The sequence below is a fragment of the Amblyraja radiata genome, unplaced genomic scaffold (assembly GCF_010909765.2).
Source record: "Amblyraja radiata isolate CabotCenter1 unplaced genomic scaffold, sAmbRad1.1.pri S100, whole genome shotgun sequence".
NCBI classification, from domain to species: domain Eukaryota; kingdom Metazoa; phylum Chordata; class Chondrichthyes; order Rajiformes; family Rajidae; genus Amblyraja; species Amblyraja radiata.
This window is the reverse complement of record NW_022630093.1, coordinates 70,290-87,065: the sequence shown is the minus strand read 5'-3', so window position 1 is coordinate 87,065 and position 16,776 is coordinate 70,290. Positions and strand designations below refer to the sequence as shown.

The 16,776-nt window shown below is 54.2% G+C and overlaps 1 protein-coding gene across 1 annotated transcript in view; it reads left to right on the top strand.

Annotated features, from left to right (window-relative positions):
- Window positions 1-378: 378 nt before the first annotated feature.
- LOC116969079 (extensin-like) overlaps window positions 379-16,776 on the top strand; it is a 46,829-nt gene continuing 30,431 nt past the window's right edge. Inside the window, exons 1-4 of the mRNA XM_033016026.1 lie at window positions 379-458; window positions 2,548-2,738; window positions 4,235-4,425; window positions 6,996-7,162. Coding sequence (XP_032871917.1) covers window positions 379-458; window positions 2,548-2,738; window positions 4,235-4,425; window positions 6,996-7,162 — 629 coding nt within the window. The remainder of the gene's footprint in view (window positions 459-2,547; window positions 2,739-4,234; window positions 4,426-6,995; window positions 7,163-16,776) is intronic.

Below are 16,776 nucleotides of genomic sequence, written 5' to 3'. Positions count from 1 at the left end.
TACCGGTAATGTCTCGGAATGAAATGCTGGGACACAACATTCATGGAGATTTTATACCATTTTCCGTCTCCACCGGGACAGTGAAATTTCAACAGAGTTTAAAAATAGAGATTTTGAAATGATTCACAAACAGATGACATCAGCCGAGTGAAATCCCTGCTGAGACAGACAGACAGGTTGTAATTTATTCAGGGAATTGATTAAGAAACTCCAAAGACTGGGAATTGTGGCGATAGATACTGAGGGATGGAAATTGGGAGCGGCGGGCGGGCGGCATTGTTCCAGCAAAGGGGTTATTGTTTCAAACTCCATCAGATCCAACTCTCCACCTCATGTTGCTTGTCTGATTTCCTTCAATCCGTTTCACTCAGCAAGGCAATGCCAAATTCCAGGGATCCTCTCAGGGTTTCTGGTGCCCAGTTTGAAGGTGGACTGGACTGGGCGACATTTGTCCACAGGTTGAGCAATTAGTTCAATACGTTACCTCGGACTAAAGTGCCTCCCCCCCCCCTTCCATTCTGCTTCACCACTCAATATGATCGCGGCTTCACTGACTGTGACCTCAACCCCACGCTCCCGCTGACTGACCACGGGAACCATTCACTCCCTGCTTGTCTGGAATAGATCTGACTATACCATGGGGCAATAACAATCTCTGCCTTCCTTCATCACCTCTGAGGAAGAACGACCCAAAGACACTCAGAGAACAGAAACATTGCCGCCTCAGAATTGTCCTAAACCTAAATAAATCGGCAAACGATGCAGCACCTCTCCCTCCTCTCGTTCTCTCTCCCTCCATCCTTACTGATGTCACTTTCACTGGACTGTTACTCTCTCTCCTACGCTCTCTATTCCCCCTCTCTGGGCTGCCCTCTCTCCGTCCACTGATGGAGTGACTCAAAGTGGGATAGTACTGATGGAGGGATAAAAATGGGGCAGAACTGACACAGTGACTCACTGTGGTGGTACTGATGGAGTGACACACTCTGGTGGTACTATTGGAGCGACACACTGTGGTGGGACTGATGGAGTGACACACTGTGGTGCTACTGATGGAGTGACACACTGTAGTGGTACTGATGGAGTGACACACTGTGGTGCTACTGATGGAGGGATGTACTGTGGTGGTACTAATGCAGAGACACACGATGGTGGTACTGATGGAGGGACACACCGTGGTGGTACTGATGGAGGGACACATTGGTGGCCCTGATGGAGGGACACACTGTGGTGGTACTGATGGAGGGACACACTGTGGTGTACTGATGCAGAGACACACGATGGTGATACTGATGGAGCAACATGATGTGTTGCCACTATTGGAGCGACACACTGCGGTGGTACTGATGGATGGCCGCACTATGGTTGAATTGATGGAGTGACACACTGTGCTGGTATTGATGCAGGGACACACGGTAGTGGTACTGGTGGAGTGACACAAGGTGGTGGTACTGATGGAGTGACACACTGTGGTGATACTGATGGAGTGACACACTGTGGTGGTACTGATGGAGTGACACACTGTGGTGGTACTGATGGAGTGACACACTGTGGTGGTACTGATGGAGTGACACACGTTTGTGACACTGATGGAGTGACACACTGTGGTGTTACTGATGGAGTGACATACTGTGGTGATACTGATGGAGGCACACACTGCCTTGGTACTGATGGAGGGACACACTGTGGTGGTACTGATGGAGTGAGACTGTGGTGGTACTGATGGAGAGACATACTGTGGTGGTACTGATGGAGGGACACACTGCCTTGGTACTGATGGAGGGACACACTGTGGTGGTACTGATGGAGTGACACACTGCGTTGGTACTGATGGAGGGAGACTGTGGTGGTACTGATGGAGTGCTATAAGATCTTTGGTTAGCGGGTTTGCATGCAGCGGCCCTTATCGGGCCTTGAGGAAGGAGGAGATGAAGCCGCTGTCGCTGTTCGGGGCCCGTCATTCGCTGCGACCCTTCGTCACCCCGCACCTAGTGTCTTGCCCACGCAATACAGCCGTCACCGCCGACACAAAATGTTGCGTTCCTTTTCTCCAGAGATGCTGCCAGACCCGCAGAGTTACTCCAGTTTTTTGTGTCTATCTTCGGTATAAACCAGTATCTCGTTGCCAAACCGGGCAAAAGGACTCGGTGTTTAGGTTGCCCGGCAGCGCTTTGAGTGGTCAATGGCACCCGGGCAACCGTTAATTTGGAGCCCTGCTGATACGGGAACACACGTTGGTGATACTGACGGAGGGACACACTGTGGTGGGACTGATGGAGAGAAACACTGTGGAGTAATGCTAATGGAGGGACACACTATGGTGGTACTGATGGAGTAACGCACTGTGGAGCAATACTGATAGAGTGAAACACTGTGAGGTAGTACAGATAAAGTGATAAAATATGGTGTAGTACTAATGATGTGACTGATTGTGTGTTGTGCTAATGGACTGACACACTGTGGTAGCACAGATGGACTGACATTATGTGAGGTGCTACTGATGGAAGTGACACTGTGGGTCTGGATTTAAACCAACCCCAACCACAGGCCCAACCGCGACACCAACCCCAGGCCCAGTCCCCGGACCAACTCCATGCCCAACCCTAACCCCAGGCCCATCCCCAACCCTAACCCCAACACCAACCACAGCCCCAGGCCCAACCCCAGGCCCAACGCCAACCCCAGGCCCAACTCCAGCCCCAGGCCCAACACCAACCCCAGGCCCAACACCAACCCCAGCCCCAGGCCCAAACACTAACCACAACCCCAGACCCAACCCCAACCACAGGCCCAACCCCAACACCAACCCCAACCCCAGGCCCAGCCCCAGGCCCAACTCCAGCCCTAACCCCAACCCCAGGCCCAGCCCCAACTCCAGCCCCAACCCCAACACCAACCTCAGTCCCAACCACATCCCAACCTCAACCCCAACACCAACCCCAGCCCCAACACCAACCCCAACACAAACCCCAACATCAGCCCCAACACCAACCCCAGCCCCAACTCCAGCCCCAACCCCAACCCCAGCCCCAACATCAACACCAGGCCCAACCACAACCCAAGCCCCAACCCCAACACCAACCCCAACACAAACCCCAACATCAGCCCCAACACCAACCCCAGGCCCAACCCCAGGCTCAACCCCAACACCAACCCCAACCCCAGCCCCAACCCCAGCCCCAACACCAACCCCAGCCCCAACACCAACCTCAACCCCAGGCCAAACTCCAGCCCCAACACAAACCCCAACCCCAGGCCCAAACACTAACCCCAACCTCAGGCCCAATCCCAACCCCAGACCCAACCCCAAACACTGGCCCAACCCCAACCCCAGCCCCAACCCCAGGCCCAACACCAACCCCAACTCCAACCCCAACCCCAGCTCCAACCCCAGACCCAACCCCAAGCACAGGCCCAACCCCAACCCCAGGCCCAACACCAACCCCAACGCCAACCCCAACCCCAGCCCCAACCCCAAACCCAACCCCTGGCCCAGGCCCAACTCCAGCCCCAACCCCTACACCAACCCCAGGCCCAACCCCAACCCCAACCCCAGACCCAATCACAGGCCCAACCCCAACACCAACCCCAGGCCCAGCCCCAACTCCAGCCCCAACCCCAAACCCAACCACTACCCCAGGCCCAACCCCAGGCTCAACCCCAACCCCAGACCCAACCACAACCCCAACCCCAGGCCCAACTCCAGCCCCAGGCCCAACCCCAGGCCCAATCCCAACCCCAACCCCAAACACTAACCCCAACCTCAGGCCCAACCCCAACCCCAACCCCAACCCCAACACCAACCCCAGACCAACCCCAGGCCCAACCCCAACACCAGGCCCAACCCCAACACCAGGCCCAACCCAAGCCCCAACACCAAACCCAGGCCCAAACCATGTCCCAACACCAACCCTAACTCCAGCCCCAACACCAACACCAGGCCCAACCGCAACCTCAGGCCCAACCCCAACCTCAGCCCCAACCCCAAACACTAACCCCTACACCAACCCCAGGCCCAACCCCAACCCCAGCCCCAACCCCAGGCCCAAACACTAACCCCAATCTCAACCCCAACACCAACCTCAGGCCCAACCCCAAAACAAATCCCAACCCCAACACCAACCCCAGCCCCAACCCCAGGCCCAACACCAACCCCAACACCAACCGCAGACCCTACCCGACCCAACACCAGCACCAACCCCAACACCAACCTCAACCCCAACCCCAACCCCAGACCCAACACCAACACCAACTCCAGCCCCAACACCAAACTCAACACCAGCCCCAACCCCAGGCCCAACCCCAGACCCAACCCCAGCCCCAACACCAACCCCTGCCCCAGCCCCAACACCAACCCCAACCCCAGACCCAACCCCAATCCCAACACCAACCCCAGCCCCAACCCCAGCCCCAACCTCAACCCCAACCCCAACACCAACCCCAGCCCCAGACGCAACCTCAACCCCAGGCCCAACCCCAGCCCCAACCCCAACCTCAACCTCAACACCAGGCCCAACCGCAGCCCCAACACCAACCCCAACACCAGCCCCAGCCCCAACCCGAGGCCCATCCGTAACACCAACCCAGGCCCAACCCCAACACCAACCCCAGGCCCAACCCCAGCCCCAACACCAACCCCAACCCCAACTCCAGGCCCAACCCCAACACCAACCCCAACCCCAACCCCAGCCCCAACCTCAACCCCAAAACAAACCCCAGGCCCAACCCCAACACTAACCCAAACCCCAGCCCCAACACCAACCCCAGCCCATACCCCAGGCCCAGCCCTAACACCAACCCCAGCCCCAACCCCAGGCCCAACCCCAACCCCATCACCAACCCCATCCCCTTCCCGACCCAACACCAACACCATCCCCAACACCAACCCCAATCCCAACCCCAGCCCCAACCTCAACCCCAACACAAACCCCAGGCCCAACCCCAACACTAGCCCAAACCCCAGCCCCAACACCAACCCCAGCCCATACCCCAGGCCCAGCCCTAACACCAACCCCAACCCCAGGCCCAACCCCAGCCCCAACCTCAACCTCAACACAAACCCCAACCACAGCCCCAACAGCATCGGCCCGGAAATGACGTAGCAGACAGCCTCGGCTGCCCATTGCCCCGCCTCAGCCCGAATATGACGTGACGCCTGGCCCAAAATGGAGCCGACCCGCACTGGACGGTGAGAGAGAGAGGGAGGGAGAGAGAGGGGGCAAGGAGAGCGGGAGAGAGGGAGGGAGGGAGGGAGGGAGGGCGAGAAAGAGAGAGGGAGGGAGGGAGGGATGGAGGGAGAGAGGGAGGGAGGGAGGGAGGGAGGGAGAGCGGGAGAGAGGGAGGGAGGGAGGGAGGGAGGGAGGGAGGGAGGGAGGGAGGGAGGGAGGGAGGGAGGGAGGAGGGAGGGAGGGAGGGAGGGAGGGAGGGAGGGAGGGAGGGAGGGAGGGAGGGAGGGAGATCGAGGGGGAGAGAGAGAGGGAGAGGGAGAGGGAGAGGAAGAGAGGGAGAGAGGGGGAGAGAGGGCGCTGGGGCAATAGACAAGAGGTGCAGGAGTAGGCCATTCGGCCCTGTGAGCCAGCACCGCCATTCAATACCCCGTTCCTGCCTTCTCCCCATATCTCTTGACTCCACGATCTTTAAGAGCCCTCTCTTGAAAGTATCCACAGAACCGGCCTCTGAGGCAGAGAAGTCCACAGACTCACAACTCTGTGAAAAAAAGTGTTTCCATGTCTCTGTTCTAAATGGCTTACCCCTTATTCTTAAACTGTGTGGCCCCCGGTTCTGGACTCCCCCAACATCGGGAACATGTTTCCTGCCTCTAGCGTGTCCAAACCCTTAACAATCTTATATGGTTCAATAAGATCCCATCTCATCCTTCTAAACTCCAGAGCGTGCAAGCCCAGCCGCTCCATTCTATCAGTATATGACAGTCCCCCACATCCCGGGAATTAACCTGGTGAGCCTACGCTGCTCTCCCTCAATAGCAAGAATGTCCTTCCTCAAATTAGGGGACCAAAACTGCACACAATACTCCAGGTGTGGTCTCATTAGGACTCTGAACTCTGAGCCTTGCGGAATGTGTAGAGCCGAGGGATCTAGGAGTGCGGGTACGAGTTGGGCCGAAGGGCCTCTTTCCAACACTGTATCACTCCATGACTCTATGACAAAGTGCTGGAGTAACTCAGCAGGTCAGGCAGCATCTGTGGAGAGAAGAATGGGTGAAATTTTGGGTCGACACCCTTCTTTGGTTTAGTTCAGTTTAGAGATGCAGCGTGGAAACAACAGGCCTTTCGGCCCATGGGGTCCGCGCCGACCAGCGATCACCCCGTACACGATCACTATCCAACGCACATTGGGGACAATTTAGCTATTTTGTGGAGGCCGATTGATTTACAACTGTACCGCTGCGCCAGTGTGCAGCACAGAATTATATAATGGTTTCCTCCGCCATAAACGCACCCAATATGTGCTAGTATGTGCTAGGAATGTCCTGTTTGCCAGCTTGTTGACCCTCTGTGTTCCCCTCCTGCAGGGTTTAGGAGCCGTTACTGTGGACGGAGAGACGGGAACATGAGCGGCTATTGAGGGCGGCCAGGGTGCCGGTGAGCCCCCCATCTGCTCGGTGTGCGGGCCGGGCTTCAATGGCTGATCTTCGATGGAGGACCACATGACGGGGCACAACAAGGAGAAGCGTTATGAGTGCGACGTGTGTGGCAAGGCCTGGCAGAGCCCGAGCAAGCTGGAGACCCACCGGGGGGAGCACAGGATAGAACGCCCCTTCAACTCCACAGAGTGCGGCAAGAGCTTCAAGAGGGCGGATGTGCTGAAGGCCCACCGGCGGGTGCACACGGGCGAGAAGCCCTATGGCTGCTCCACATGCGGCGAGAGCTTTATCCAGTTGTCGGGGCTGCGGGAGCACCAGCGGGTGCACAGCAGTGAGCGGCCCTTCACCTGCTCCGACTGCGGCAAATGCTTCAAGTCGTCCAAGGAACTGAAGGTGCACAGGCGCGGGCACACCGGGGAACGTCCCTACACATGCAGCGACTGCGGCAAGGGCTTCACCAAATCCAGCAGCCTGCTGGTGCACCAGCGCACCCACACTGGCGAGCGCCCCAACACCTGTGCCCAGTGCGGTAAGGGCTTCACCCACTCCAGGAACTTGCTGAGGCACCAGCGCACCCACACCAGCGAGCGTCCCTACACCTGCGCCCAGTGCGGCAAGGGCTTCACCCAGTCTAGTCACCTGCTGGTGCACCAGCACACCCACTCCGGTGAGCGCCCCTTCACCTGCGCCCAGTGCGGCAAGGGCTTCACAAGCTCTGACCGCCTGCTGGAGCACCAGCGCACCCACACCGGCGAGCGCCCCTACACCTGTGCCCAGTGCGGCAAGGGCTTCACCCAGTCCGGCACCCTGCTGACGCACCAGCGCACCCACACCGGCGAGCGCCCCTACACCTGTGCCCAGTGCGGCAAGGGCTTCACCCGCTCCACCCGGCTGCTGTCCCACCAGCGGGTGCACGCCGGCGACCGTCCCGTCCCCAGCCCGGTGTGTGGAGAGCACTTTGCCATGGCCTCCCATGCCCTGTCTCATCAGCACGTGCACACCAGTGGCCCGCCCTACGACTGCCCGTACTGTGGTGAGTCGTTTGACAGCTCGCGGGAGTTGCGGCAGCACCGGCGGACCCACGCCGGCGAGCAGCACCGGCGTACCCACATTGGTGAGCGTCCCTTCCCCTGCCCGTCCTGTGGTAAGGGCTTCACACGCCTTGACCGCCTTCTGGAGCACCGGCGAGTCCACACCGGGCCAGCCCCCCTTCACCTGCCCGCTCTGGCAAGGCCTTTGCCCGCTCCTTCAGCCTGCTGGCACACCGCCACGTGGATAGATAAGCGCTGTTTATGTAGACACAAAATGCTGGAAGGAATGGGTAACGTTTCTGGTCGAGACCCTCCTCAGTCTCGACCCGAAATATCACTCAGTCCTTCTGTCCAGAGATGCTCCCTGTCCCACTGAGTTACTCCAGCATTTTGTGTCCTTTTTTGTAAACTAGCATCTGCAGTTCCTTGTTTTTAAACCATTCTGGTTAACCATCTCTGCACCTTCCCCAAAGCCTCCACATCAGTCCTGTAATGGAGTGACCAGAACTGTATGCAATACTCCAAATGCTACCTGACCAATGTCCCTTAAAGCTGCACATATACATTCCTCTCTCCTTATCTCACATTCTTTTATCTCCTTATTTTCCCTCACCTCTGTCACTTCACTCATCTGCCGATCACTCCCTCATCTGTCAACATAATGTCAGTCTGAAGAAGGGTCATGACCCGAAATGTCACCTATCCATGTTCTCCACAGATGCTGCCTGACCCGCTGAGTTACTCCAGCATTCTGAAACGTCACCTATCTGTTCCATACAGCCCAATGACGTGAACACAGAATTCTCCAATTTGAGGAGACTCTCCCCTCATCCAAATGAAATCCTGGAGTCTGTCCCGACCCCAACTATTTTTTCCAGCACCCCCCTCCCCCCTCACGACTCCATGAGTCCATAGAAATGTCCAGACCCGACACGTTGCCTGGCCATTCCCCTCCAAAGTCCTGGTAGATCTCAGCAGGTCGGCCATCCGTGGTGGGCAACGGATGGTGAAGTGTCCCTAATACAAACCCTCCTTGGCTTTGTCGAGGAGCAGACAAGCAACAGTACCAGCATCTTCTCATTCATACTGTACCCAAATGAAAATGCAAAAGTGAGCCAAGCTGCACACAGCCGATGGCTCACAGTACCAGCTGCCTGCCACTGGCCCAAACACTTAAAAGCATTTTAAAGTGTGTTTTTTTTAAAATAAAGTCTTGACGCATTTGTGCCTTGCCTAACAAACAAAACAAGTTTTTCCTGGCCTGACTGTGTTCTTCGGAAATCTTCAGAATTCATGTTGTGTTATCAATAATGAAAGAAAATGCCAACCTTCTCAGGAAATGATGATGGTGGCGGGACTGACATATGTTGAAAGAATGGGTCGACTGGGTTTGTATTCACTGGAATTCAGAAGGATGAGCGGGTATCTTATAGAATCGTATAACATGAGTGAGAGATTGGACAGGGTAGATGCAGGATTGGGGGAGTACAGAACTGTTATCCATTTTTTTAGAGAAGATTTAACATTTTTAATTAGCCTAAGTGTCCAAATAACATTCACACAAGAATTCACAATATAGCATGATTTTAAAATCTCATTGTCGTGGATTTATGGGCCAAACTAGAACGCGCGTTTGCGGGGGGGGGGAGGCTGCAGCATCACACTCACACTAACCACCCCCCCAAACACACAGGTGGGCGGAGGGGGTGAGGGGGAGATGGGGTGGGGAGGGTGGGGAGGGAGGGGAGGGGGAGGCGGAAATGGGGGAGATTTGGGAGGGAGAGCAAAGCGGGGTAGGGGGAGTGAGAGGGGGATGGGAAGGGGAAGGAGAGTGGGCAGTGGGAGGAGAGTGGGTAGGGCAGGAAGGGGTGGGGGAGGGGTAGGGGGTGGGAGAGGGGTAGCGGGGAGTGGTGCAAGAGAGAGGGGAAGGGGGTATGAGGAGATGGGGGTGAAGAGGGGTGGGAGGGGGGAGAAAGGGTGCGGGAGGGGAGGAGGGAGAGGGGTGGGAGGGAAGGAGGGAGAGGGTGAGGAGAGAGGGAGATGGAGAGGGGGAAGGGGAGGATGAGAGTGGGATGGGGAGGGGGGGAGGAGGGAGGGGAAGGAGGAGTGAGAAGGGGAAGGGAGAAAGGGGGAAGAGTGGAGGGAGGGGAGAGTGGTAGGGGGCGGGGAAGAGTGGGATGGGAGGCAGAGACGGGTAGCGGGGAGAGAGGGGAAATAGTGGCGAGGGAGAGGGGAGGGTAAGAGTGCGGAAGTGGGGTAGGGAGAGTGGTGGAAGAGGCAAAGATGGATAGGAGGGAGGTGGGGGGAGAGATGGGTGGGGGTTGGGGTGCAAGGGGAGAGGGGGGAAAGGGAGGAGGAGAGGGGATGCGGGAGGGGGTGAGAGAAGGTGGGGGGAAAGAGGGTGAGTGTGGCGGGAGGGGGAGAGGGGTAGGAGGGAGAGAGGGGGAAGAGTGTGGAGGGAGGGGGAGAGCGGAGAGGGGGTAGAATGGGGAGGGAGAAGGAAGGTACGGGGAGAGAGGGGTGGGGAGGGAGATGGGTGAGGGGAGATAAGTGGAAGAATGGGGTGGGAGGAGGGGGAGTAGGGAAGGAGGAGGGAGAGTGTGAAGAGTGTGGAGGGAGGGGAAGAGTGGTAGGGTGGCGGGGCAAGAATGGGATGGGAGGGGGGCAAGGGTGGGGGGAGAGTGTAAAGGGTGGCGAGGGGGAGGGGGGAGAGGAGTGGGGATGGAGGGAGGGAGCGGGAGAGGGGTAGCGGGAGTGGTGGAAAAGGGACAGGGGGAAGGGGGCAAGGGGAGAGTGGGAAGGGGGTGGGGGAGAGAGGAATGGGGTGAGGAGGACTGTATTACACTCGCTCCCGGGCCCCACAACTGTATTAGACTCGCTCCCGGGCCACGCAACTGTATTACACTCGCTCCCGGGCCCCACAACTGTATTATACTCGCTCCCGGACCCCGCAACTGTATTACACTCGCTCCCGGGCTCCACAACTGTATTACACTCGCTCCCGGGCCCCGCAACTGTATTACACTCGCTCCCGGGCCCCACAACTGTATTACACTCGCTCCCGGGCCCCACAACTGTATTACACTCGCTCCCGGGCCCCACAACTGTATTAGACTCGCTCCCGGGCCCCACAACGGTGTTACACTCGCTCCCGGGCCCCGCAACTGTACTACACTCGCTCCCGGGCCCCACAACTGTATTACACTCGCTCCCGGGCCCCACAACTGTATTACACTCGCTCCCGGGCCGCTCCAGCTTTCGACGCCCCGGCCGACAAAACTCTCCAGCCGGTTAACCTCCCGCCTACCGGCGGCCCACACAACCGCCTGCTACCCCCAACACCTCCAAAGCCATAAATAAACACCTTCCTCCTCCCCCTCACCTTTCTCCCCCCCCTCTTCCCCCCCCCCCCCTCCTCCTCCTCTCCTCCCCTCTCTCTCTTTCTCCCTCCCCCCACTCACTCACCAACCGTTGATCGCCGCCGTTAACGGCTCCAGAGCTGGGACACCTGGAAAGCGACGGTAAAGGGGTAAAAAGCATGAATTTGAAGCAGCTGCATTTGATTGACACCGTGTGCTCGACCCGTTCTCCCGCCTCCACCCGGGATCCGAGCGCGTGTGTGTGTGTGGGCGGGGCCAGAGCCCGTGTGTATGTGTGGGCGGGGCCAGAGCGCGCGCGTGTGTGGGCGGGGCCAGAGCGCGCGTGTGTGTGTGTGGGCGGGGCCAGAGCGCGTGTGTGTGTGTGTGTGGGCGGGGCCAGAGCGCGTGTGTGTGTGTGGGCGGGGCCAGAGCGTGTGTGTGTGGGCGGGGCCAGAGCGCGGGGGCAACGGCGCGAGGCCGAGTGACGTCAACACCCCCCTCCCCACCAACTGTCAACGCTCCCGCGCTCCCTCAGCCGTTGACGCCCGTTATTTCCCGCCATCCCTCCCGCTCGCGTTTCCAGAACGTTCTTCCCCAACGGCCGTCCATTCGGGCTTCGCTTCTCCACAACGATCACCTCCCTCCCTCCCTCCAGCAGCCGCAGCGTCGCCTCACCTGGAGCCTGGACTCTGTTCTCTGTCTCTTCCTTCGGGGGAATGCGACGTTTTCATGTCGTATCCCCCTTCTCTGCCTCCGTCTGCGCTGAGGACTAATGGCGGAGCTGGTGGCCTCCAACCTGCGACCGACCCCGAGGCTCCAGAGGCAGAGCCTGCCAGGACTTACCAACGAGAGGCTGGCCGTCTTCGGGGCTAAGGCTGCGGTGGCCCGACTTGCTGGTGCGGCTTTCGGTCTTTCGGCGGCGGCCTGGAGCTGGTGCAGCGGCTCGGAGCGGAGACTGCGGGACCCGGGGCTGATGCTGTGGCGGGCCGTCTCGAGGCTGGACTGGAGGGCGGCATCTCCGGCCTGGATCGATCGCCTCAGCGCAGAGGGAGAACAAGGAGGGAAGAGACGGAGACTAAGACTTTGCCTCCATCACAGTGAGGATGTGCTTGGTGAACTCACTGTGGTGGATGTTTAATTTGTGTTTATTGTATGTTTTGTTATTATTGGTTCTGTGTATGACTGCAGGCAACATAATTTCGTTCAGACCGAAAGGTCTGAATGACAATAAAGGAATCTTGTATCTTGTATCTTGTATCTTGTTTGTAGAGGTGTTGTTAGTCTCCTCCGGAGGAAGCAGTGGCAGAGGGCGGAGCACATTCCTAGGCCATGGACACAGGTACACACGGCCACAGGCACAATGCCAAGCTCAGGCCTGTTCAGACAATTAATTATCAATCCTGGTATCAAGTTAATTTCCATAGCTGGGCACATTAGTCTTCAGTTCCCTCTTGTCCACAAGGAACTTCGCTTGTATGTATTTAACAAATGGACATCATCGTTTTCTGGAGGAGAGGGTACTCTCCATGCAGATATATCTGAGAGAGTAAATTACATCTCATCTCAGTCACTCCAAGGTGAATTCATATTCTGATCTTTTGATCCTAACGTAATCTTCCTTATACCCGTTGTTTATTGTATTGAAGGTCTATCCTGTCAGGGCGTCGCCGTCCCACAAATCAATGACAATAAATTCACTAGATGGTCTTATCAACTGTACACATTAGAGGGTCTGATTAATTTGAGATCGTCACACAGCCACTTTATGCTCTGGATAAATCTGACCTTCTGACTCTACACCGCTTCAAAGGGACGTATCGTCTTTAAAAGAGAGAGAGCCAGGATATAATATTCTGTGGACCAATTGCAAGCAAATGTGATTCAGTAATTGGGTCGCATGGACACAGAGAGTCGCTGTGTCTGTTTCTCTGCCGTGTGACTATGACTCTTGGTCCAGTCTCTGCATATTTCTCCACATGTGGTATCACCGTCAGTAGGTATAGCAGGACTGTACAGCCATCTCATTGTGTGACCCAGCTGTAGGGAATGGTGAGGACTTTGTTCACTGGAGCGGAGGAAGCTGAAGGGTGATGATATAAAGTGTGTAAAATCATGAGACGAATAATTAGGATGAATGCAGCCTTTTATCCAGGATGGAGAATCACAAATCAGATATCAGAGGGTTAAGGTGAGAGGGGCAAGATTTACAAGGAACCTGAAGGGAAGACTTGACACAAAGATGGTGCTGGGTTTAAGGGACAAACTTAGGTAAGATAATTTACTTCTGACATTACATATGAGTTTTCTGACTGCTGAGTATATTTTTTTATGTTGTATTGCAAATGCCCGGCAATTAATACGGTCCACGATACGGTATCGGGTGTTTGACTGTGCTCTTCCAGCCGCGCCCACTCGTCACCTTGTCTTCACATTTGTCCAACAGTTCATTTGTGGTTAACCGCCATTCAACACCTTCTCTAGTTTAATATATACTGTTTCCGTTACATGGACATTCTTAAAGCCATCGTAGTACGAACATCCCGCTCTGTTCATGGTTGTAACTTATATCAGAACATTAGATCAGGTAAGGTGAGGCTGGTCTATTATTGTCACATGGTCATAGATGCAGTGGAAAGCGTGGCTTTATCTATTCTGTCCAGATATGCCATACATCGATTTAATCAATTAAAATCCTGTAGTTGTAGCGTGGAGGAAGATACAGAATGCAGATTATAGTGTATTATATAGCATATCGTGCTGAATATTGTTGGTTATTCCCGCCAAACCACGAATCCTCCGTGTATTTATGAGAATCAATAACCTTCGTTCAAGTCACATTGTGTCATTCAGTTCTCCGTCCAACTGGATTAGATTAGATTAGATTATTTAATGACCACACAGTCAAGCTGGTGGAATTCAGGTTCAGTACATGATGTTACAAGGTAGGCTGATTCCCGTCAAACATAACATAAAACACAACATCATACAATATACAGTACATGCATGGGGAGGATATGTGCTGTTATCATAGTGTGTTCAGAATTCGGATTGCGTGTGGGTAAAAACTGTTTTTAAATCGAGATGTCTTGGCGGACAGTGAGCTGTAGCGCCTTCCTGATGGCATCAGGTGGAAGATGTGGTGAGCTGGATGGGAGGGATCAGAGATGATTTTCTTCACCCTTGACACAGACCGTTTGTGATGGAGTGATTCTATTGATGGAAGGGGAGTGCTGATGATTTTGGATGCTTTGTTAACTATGCGTTGTAATTTATTACGGGAGTGAGTGTCTAAACTGCTGAACCAGACTGTAATTGATGAAGTGAGCATGCTTTGGATGATGGCTGTGTAGAATTTGATTAGGAGGTGTTTCCTTACTCTAAACTTCTTGAGCTGGCGGAGGAAGAAGAGTCTCTGGTTGGCTTTTTTGTAGATGTGATTTGAATTGATTTTCCATTTGAGGTTATTGCTTATGTGAGTGCCTAGAAATTTGTATGAGTCAGTGGTGGATATGGGTTCGCCTGAGATGAGTAGGGGGGTCTTGGGTTGTGCCTTACGTCTGAAATCAATGATGAGTTCGTGTGTTTTTGATGTGTTGAGTGAGAGGTTATTATCTGTGCACCAAGTGACTGCTTTGTGTGTTTGAGTGCGGCATTCTGTTTCATTATTGTTCGAGATGAGACCTATGATGGTTGTGTCATCTGCGTATTTATAAATTTTAACTGAACTATGCTGGGATGTGAATTGGTTTGTGTAGAGTGAGAATAACCAGTTGGACAAATGGAGTTCTGTAAAAAGCACAAAACAAAGAATGTGTGTAAACATATTATTTAAATGTGCATGTGTATATCTGGAACAAATGAACAATAAGCCATGAAATATCCCTCTGAGATCGCGATTTTGTAGACATTTAAGATGAGAGGCTTTTTAGGTTTGAGCTTGAGGTTGAAGTTTGTTATTGTTACATGAGACCATGTAAAAAGCGATGTGTTGCCTGATTACATGCTATCCAAACAAATCACATATACCATACATAGACATTTCAAACTCGAGGACATCGAGTGGTAGGGTTACTCTCAATATTATCCATATTATAAATGTTAACAATTATGTTTTAGTGTTCCTTGGTTTGTTTTATGTGTGGTTGTGGAGGGGGGGGGGGGGACTTTTATTCAATCTCTTTCTTCGACGGAGATGTGATTTTTTCCGCATCGTATCTCCGTCCGCACTGTGCCCTAACACCGTGGAGTTGACGGCCTTTCCTGAAGACCGATCAGGCGCTCCAAGCCGCGTGAGTCTGCGGGACTTTAACATCGCGGAGCTTGCGATACCTTTGCCGGGGATCGAAGCTCCAACCGCGGAACCTGTGGATTTTAACATCGTTGATCACGCTATTTCTGGTAAGAAGAGGCCGAGTTGGGAGCTCCATGGCGGGGAGGGTGTTTTAACCGCCCCGACGCGGGAGTTATGATCACCCCGACGGGGGCTTCGATCGTCGGCTGCGGGGCTTTGATCGCTCCGACTGCGGTGGTTCGATAGACTCGACCAGGGGAGTATACCGAAGAACAAGATTGCACTTGTTTGCCTTCTTCCACAGTGAGGAATGTGGGGAATCCTCTGTGGTGGATGTTTATGATAACTCTTATGTAATTGTGTGTATTGTTGCTTTTGTTGCGTATGGCTAAATGGCAATTCGCATATCACTGCACCTTAATTGGTACATGTGACAATAAAGGTCCTTTGAATCATTTGATCGGTTCGATTCTGTTCTTCGCTCCTCAAACAATGAAGCTCTGATCCAATAATTACCGGGTGTTGTGCAAGTTGCAGCTTTGCAATGATGGGGACAACAGGTGGACGGCAAGAGAACTGCATGCGAAATGGCACGAATCCACCAATGTCATTTATGGAAAACTTGCAGGTTCCGCGTGTATGTTGGGTAATTAGCTACCTCAGATCACCAATAGTCCGCTTGCAGGATCTGAAGAAAAAGTGCTACTTTGCGTCTCCTTTCTCCAGTACACGATGGTGCAAACCATCTGCCTCGCAAGATGTTGGCCGGAATTCGACCCCTGGCCTCCGCAGTTGACCCGATCCACGCGAAGCCCGCCTACCGAGAGCTTTGGAGATTTCGTGCAGACTCCAATTTCTACCCATTTTAATAATAATAATGAATGGTGAATTGTTGTAAACGGGACTCATTGACAAATTATTATTTACTGTGATCTAGTCGTTGGGTCAGGGATGGAATCCCCGCCCCTTTAATTTTCCCGGTAAAACGGTGAACCTACGAGTGCATCTTCCTGGCCTCTTTATTGCAGAATCCTACAGGAATCGAGGGAAGATCCCGACATGTCCCGACGATATGATCACACTGAGGGACGCCTGTTTCTTCAAAGTGTAACCTGTTGAAATTATTCTTGCCCCTGCAGTTATTCGTTTGTATCCGCTCTCTGGTGATTTTAGAGCTTTGCTGAAATGTGGCGCCTGTTTGAACACAATACTCCAACATACACAGAACATGATGGAGAAAGGTCAGGCACCGCCAACACTCATAACATCATACAGTACTGAAACGCCCTATGGCCCAACTCGACCACACCATCTAAAATAGTTCATCAAAGCTTGAATGTTTGCCGAGTTCAATTCATATCTTATTCTAATCTTCCCCTATCTACCTATCCAAAAGTTTACTTGAAATCTTGTTGTCCTTCCTCAACTACCTCACCTGGCACTCGTTCAGGATAACCAACATCCACAGTGTGAAAAACGTTCGTTTTAAAT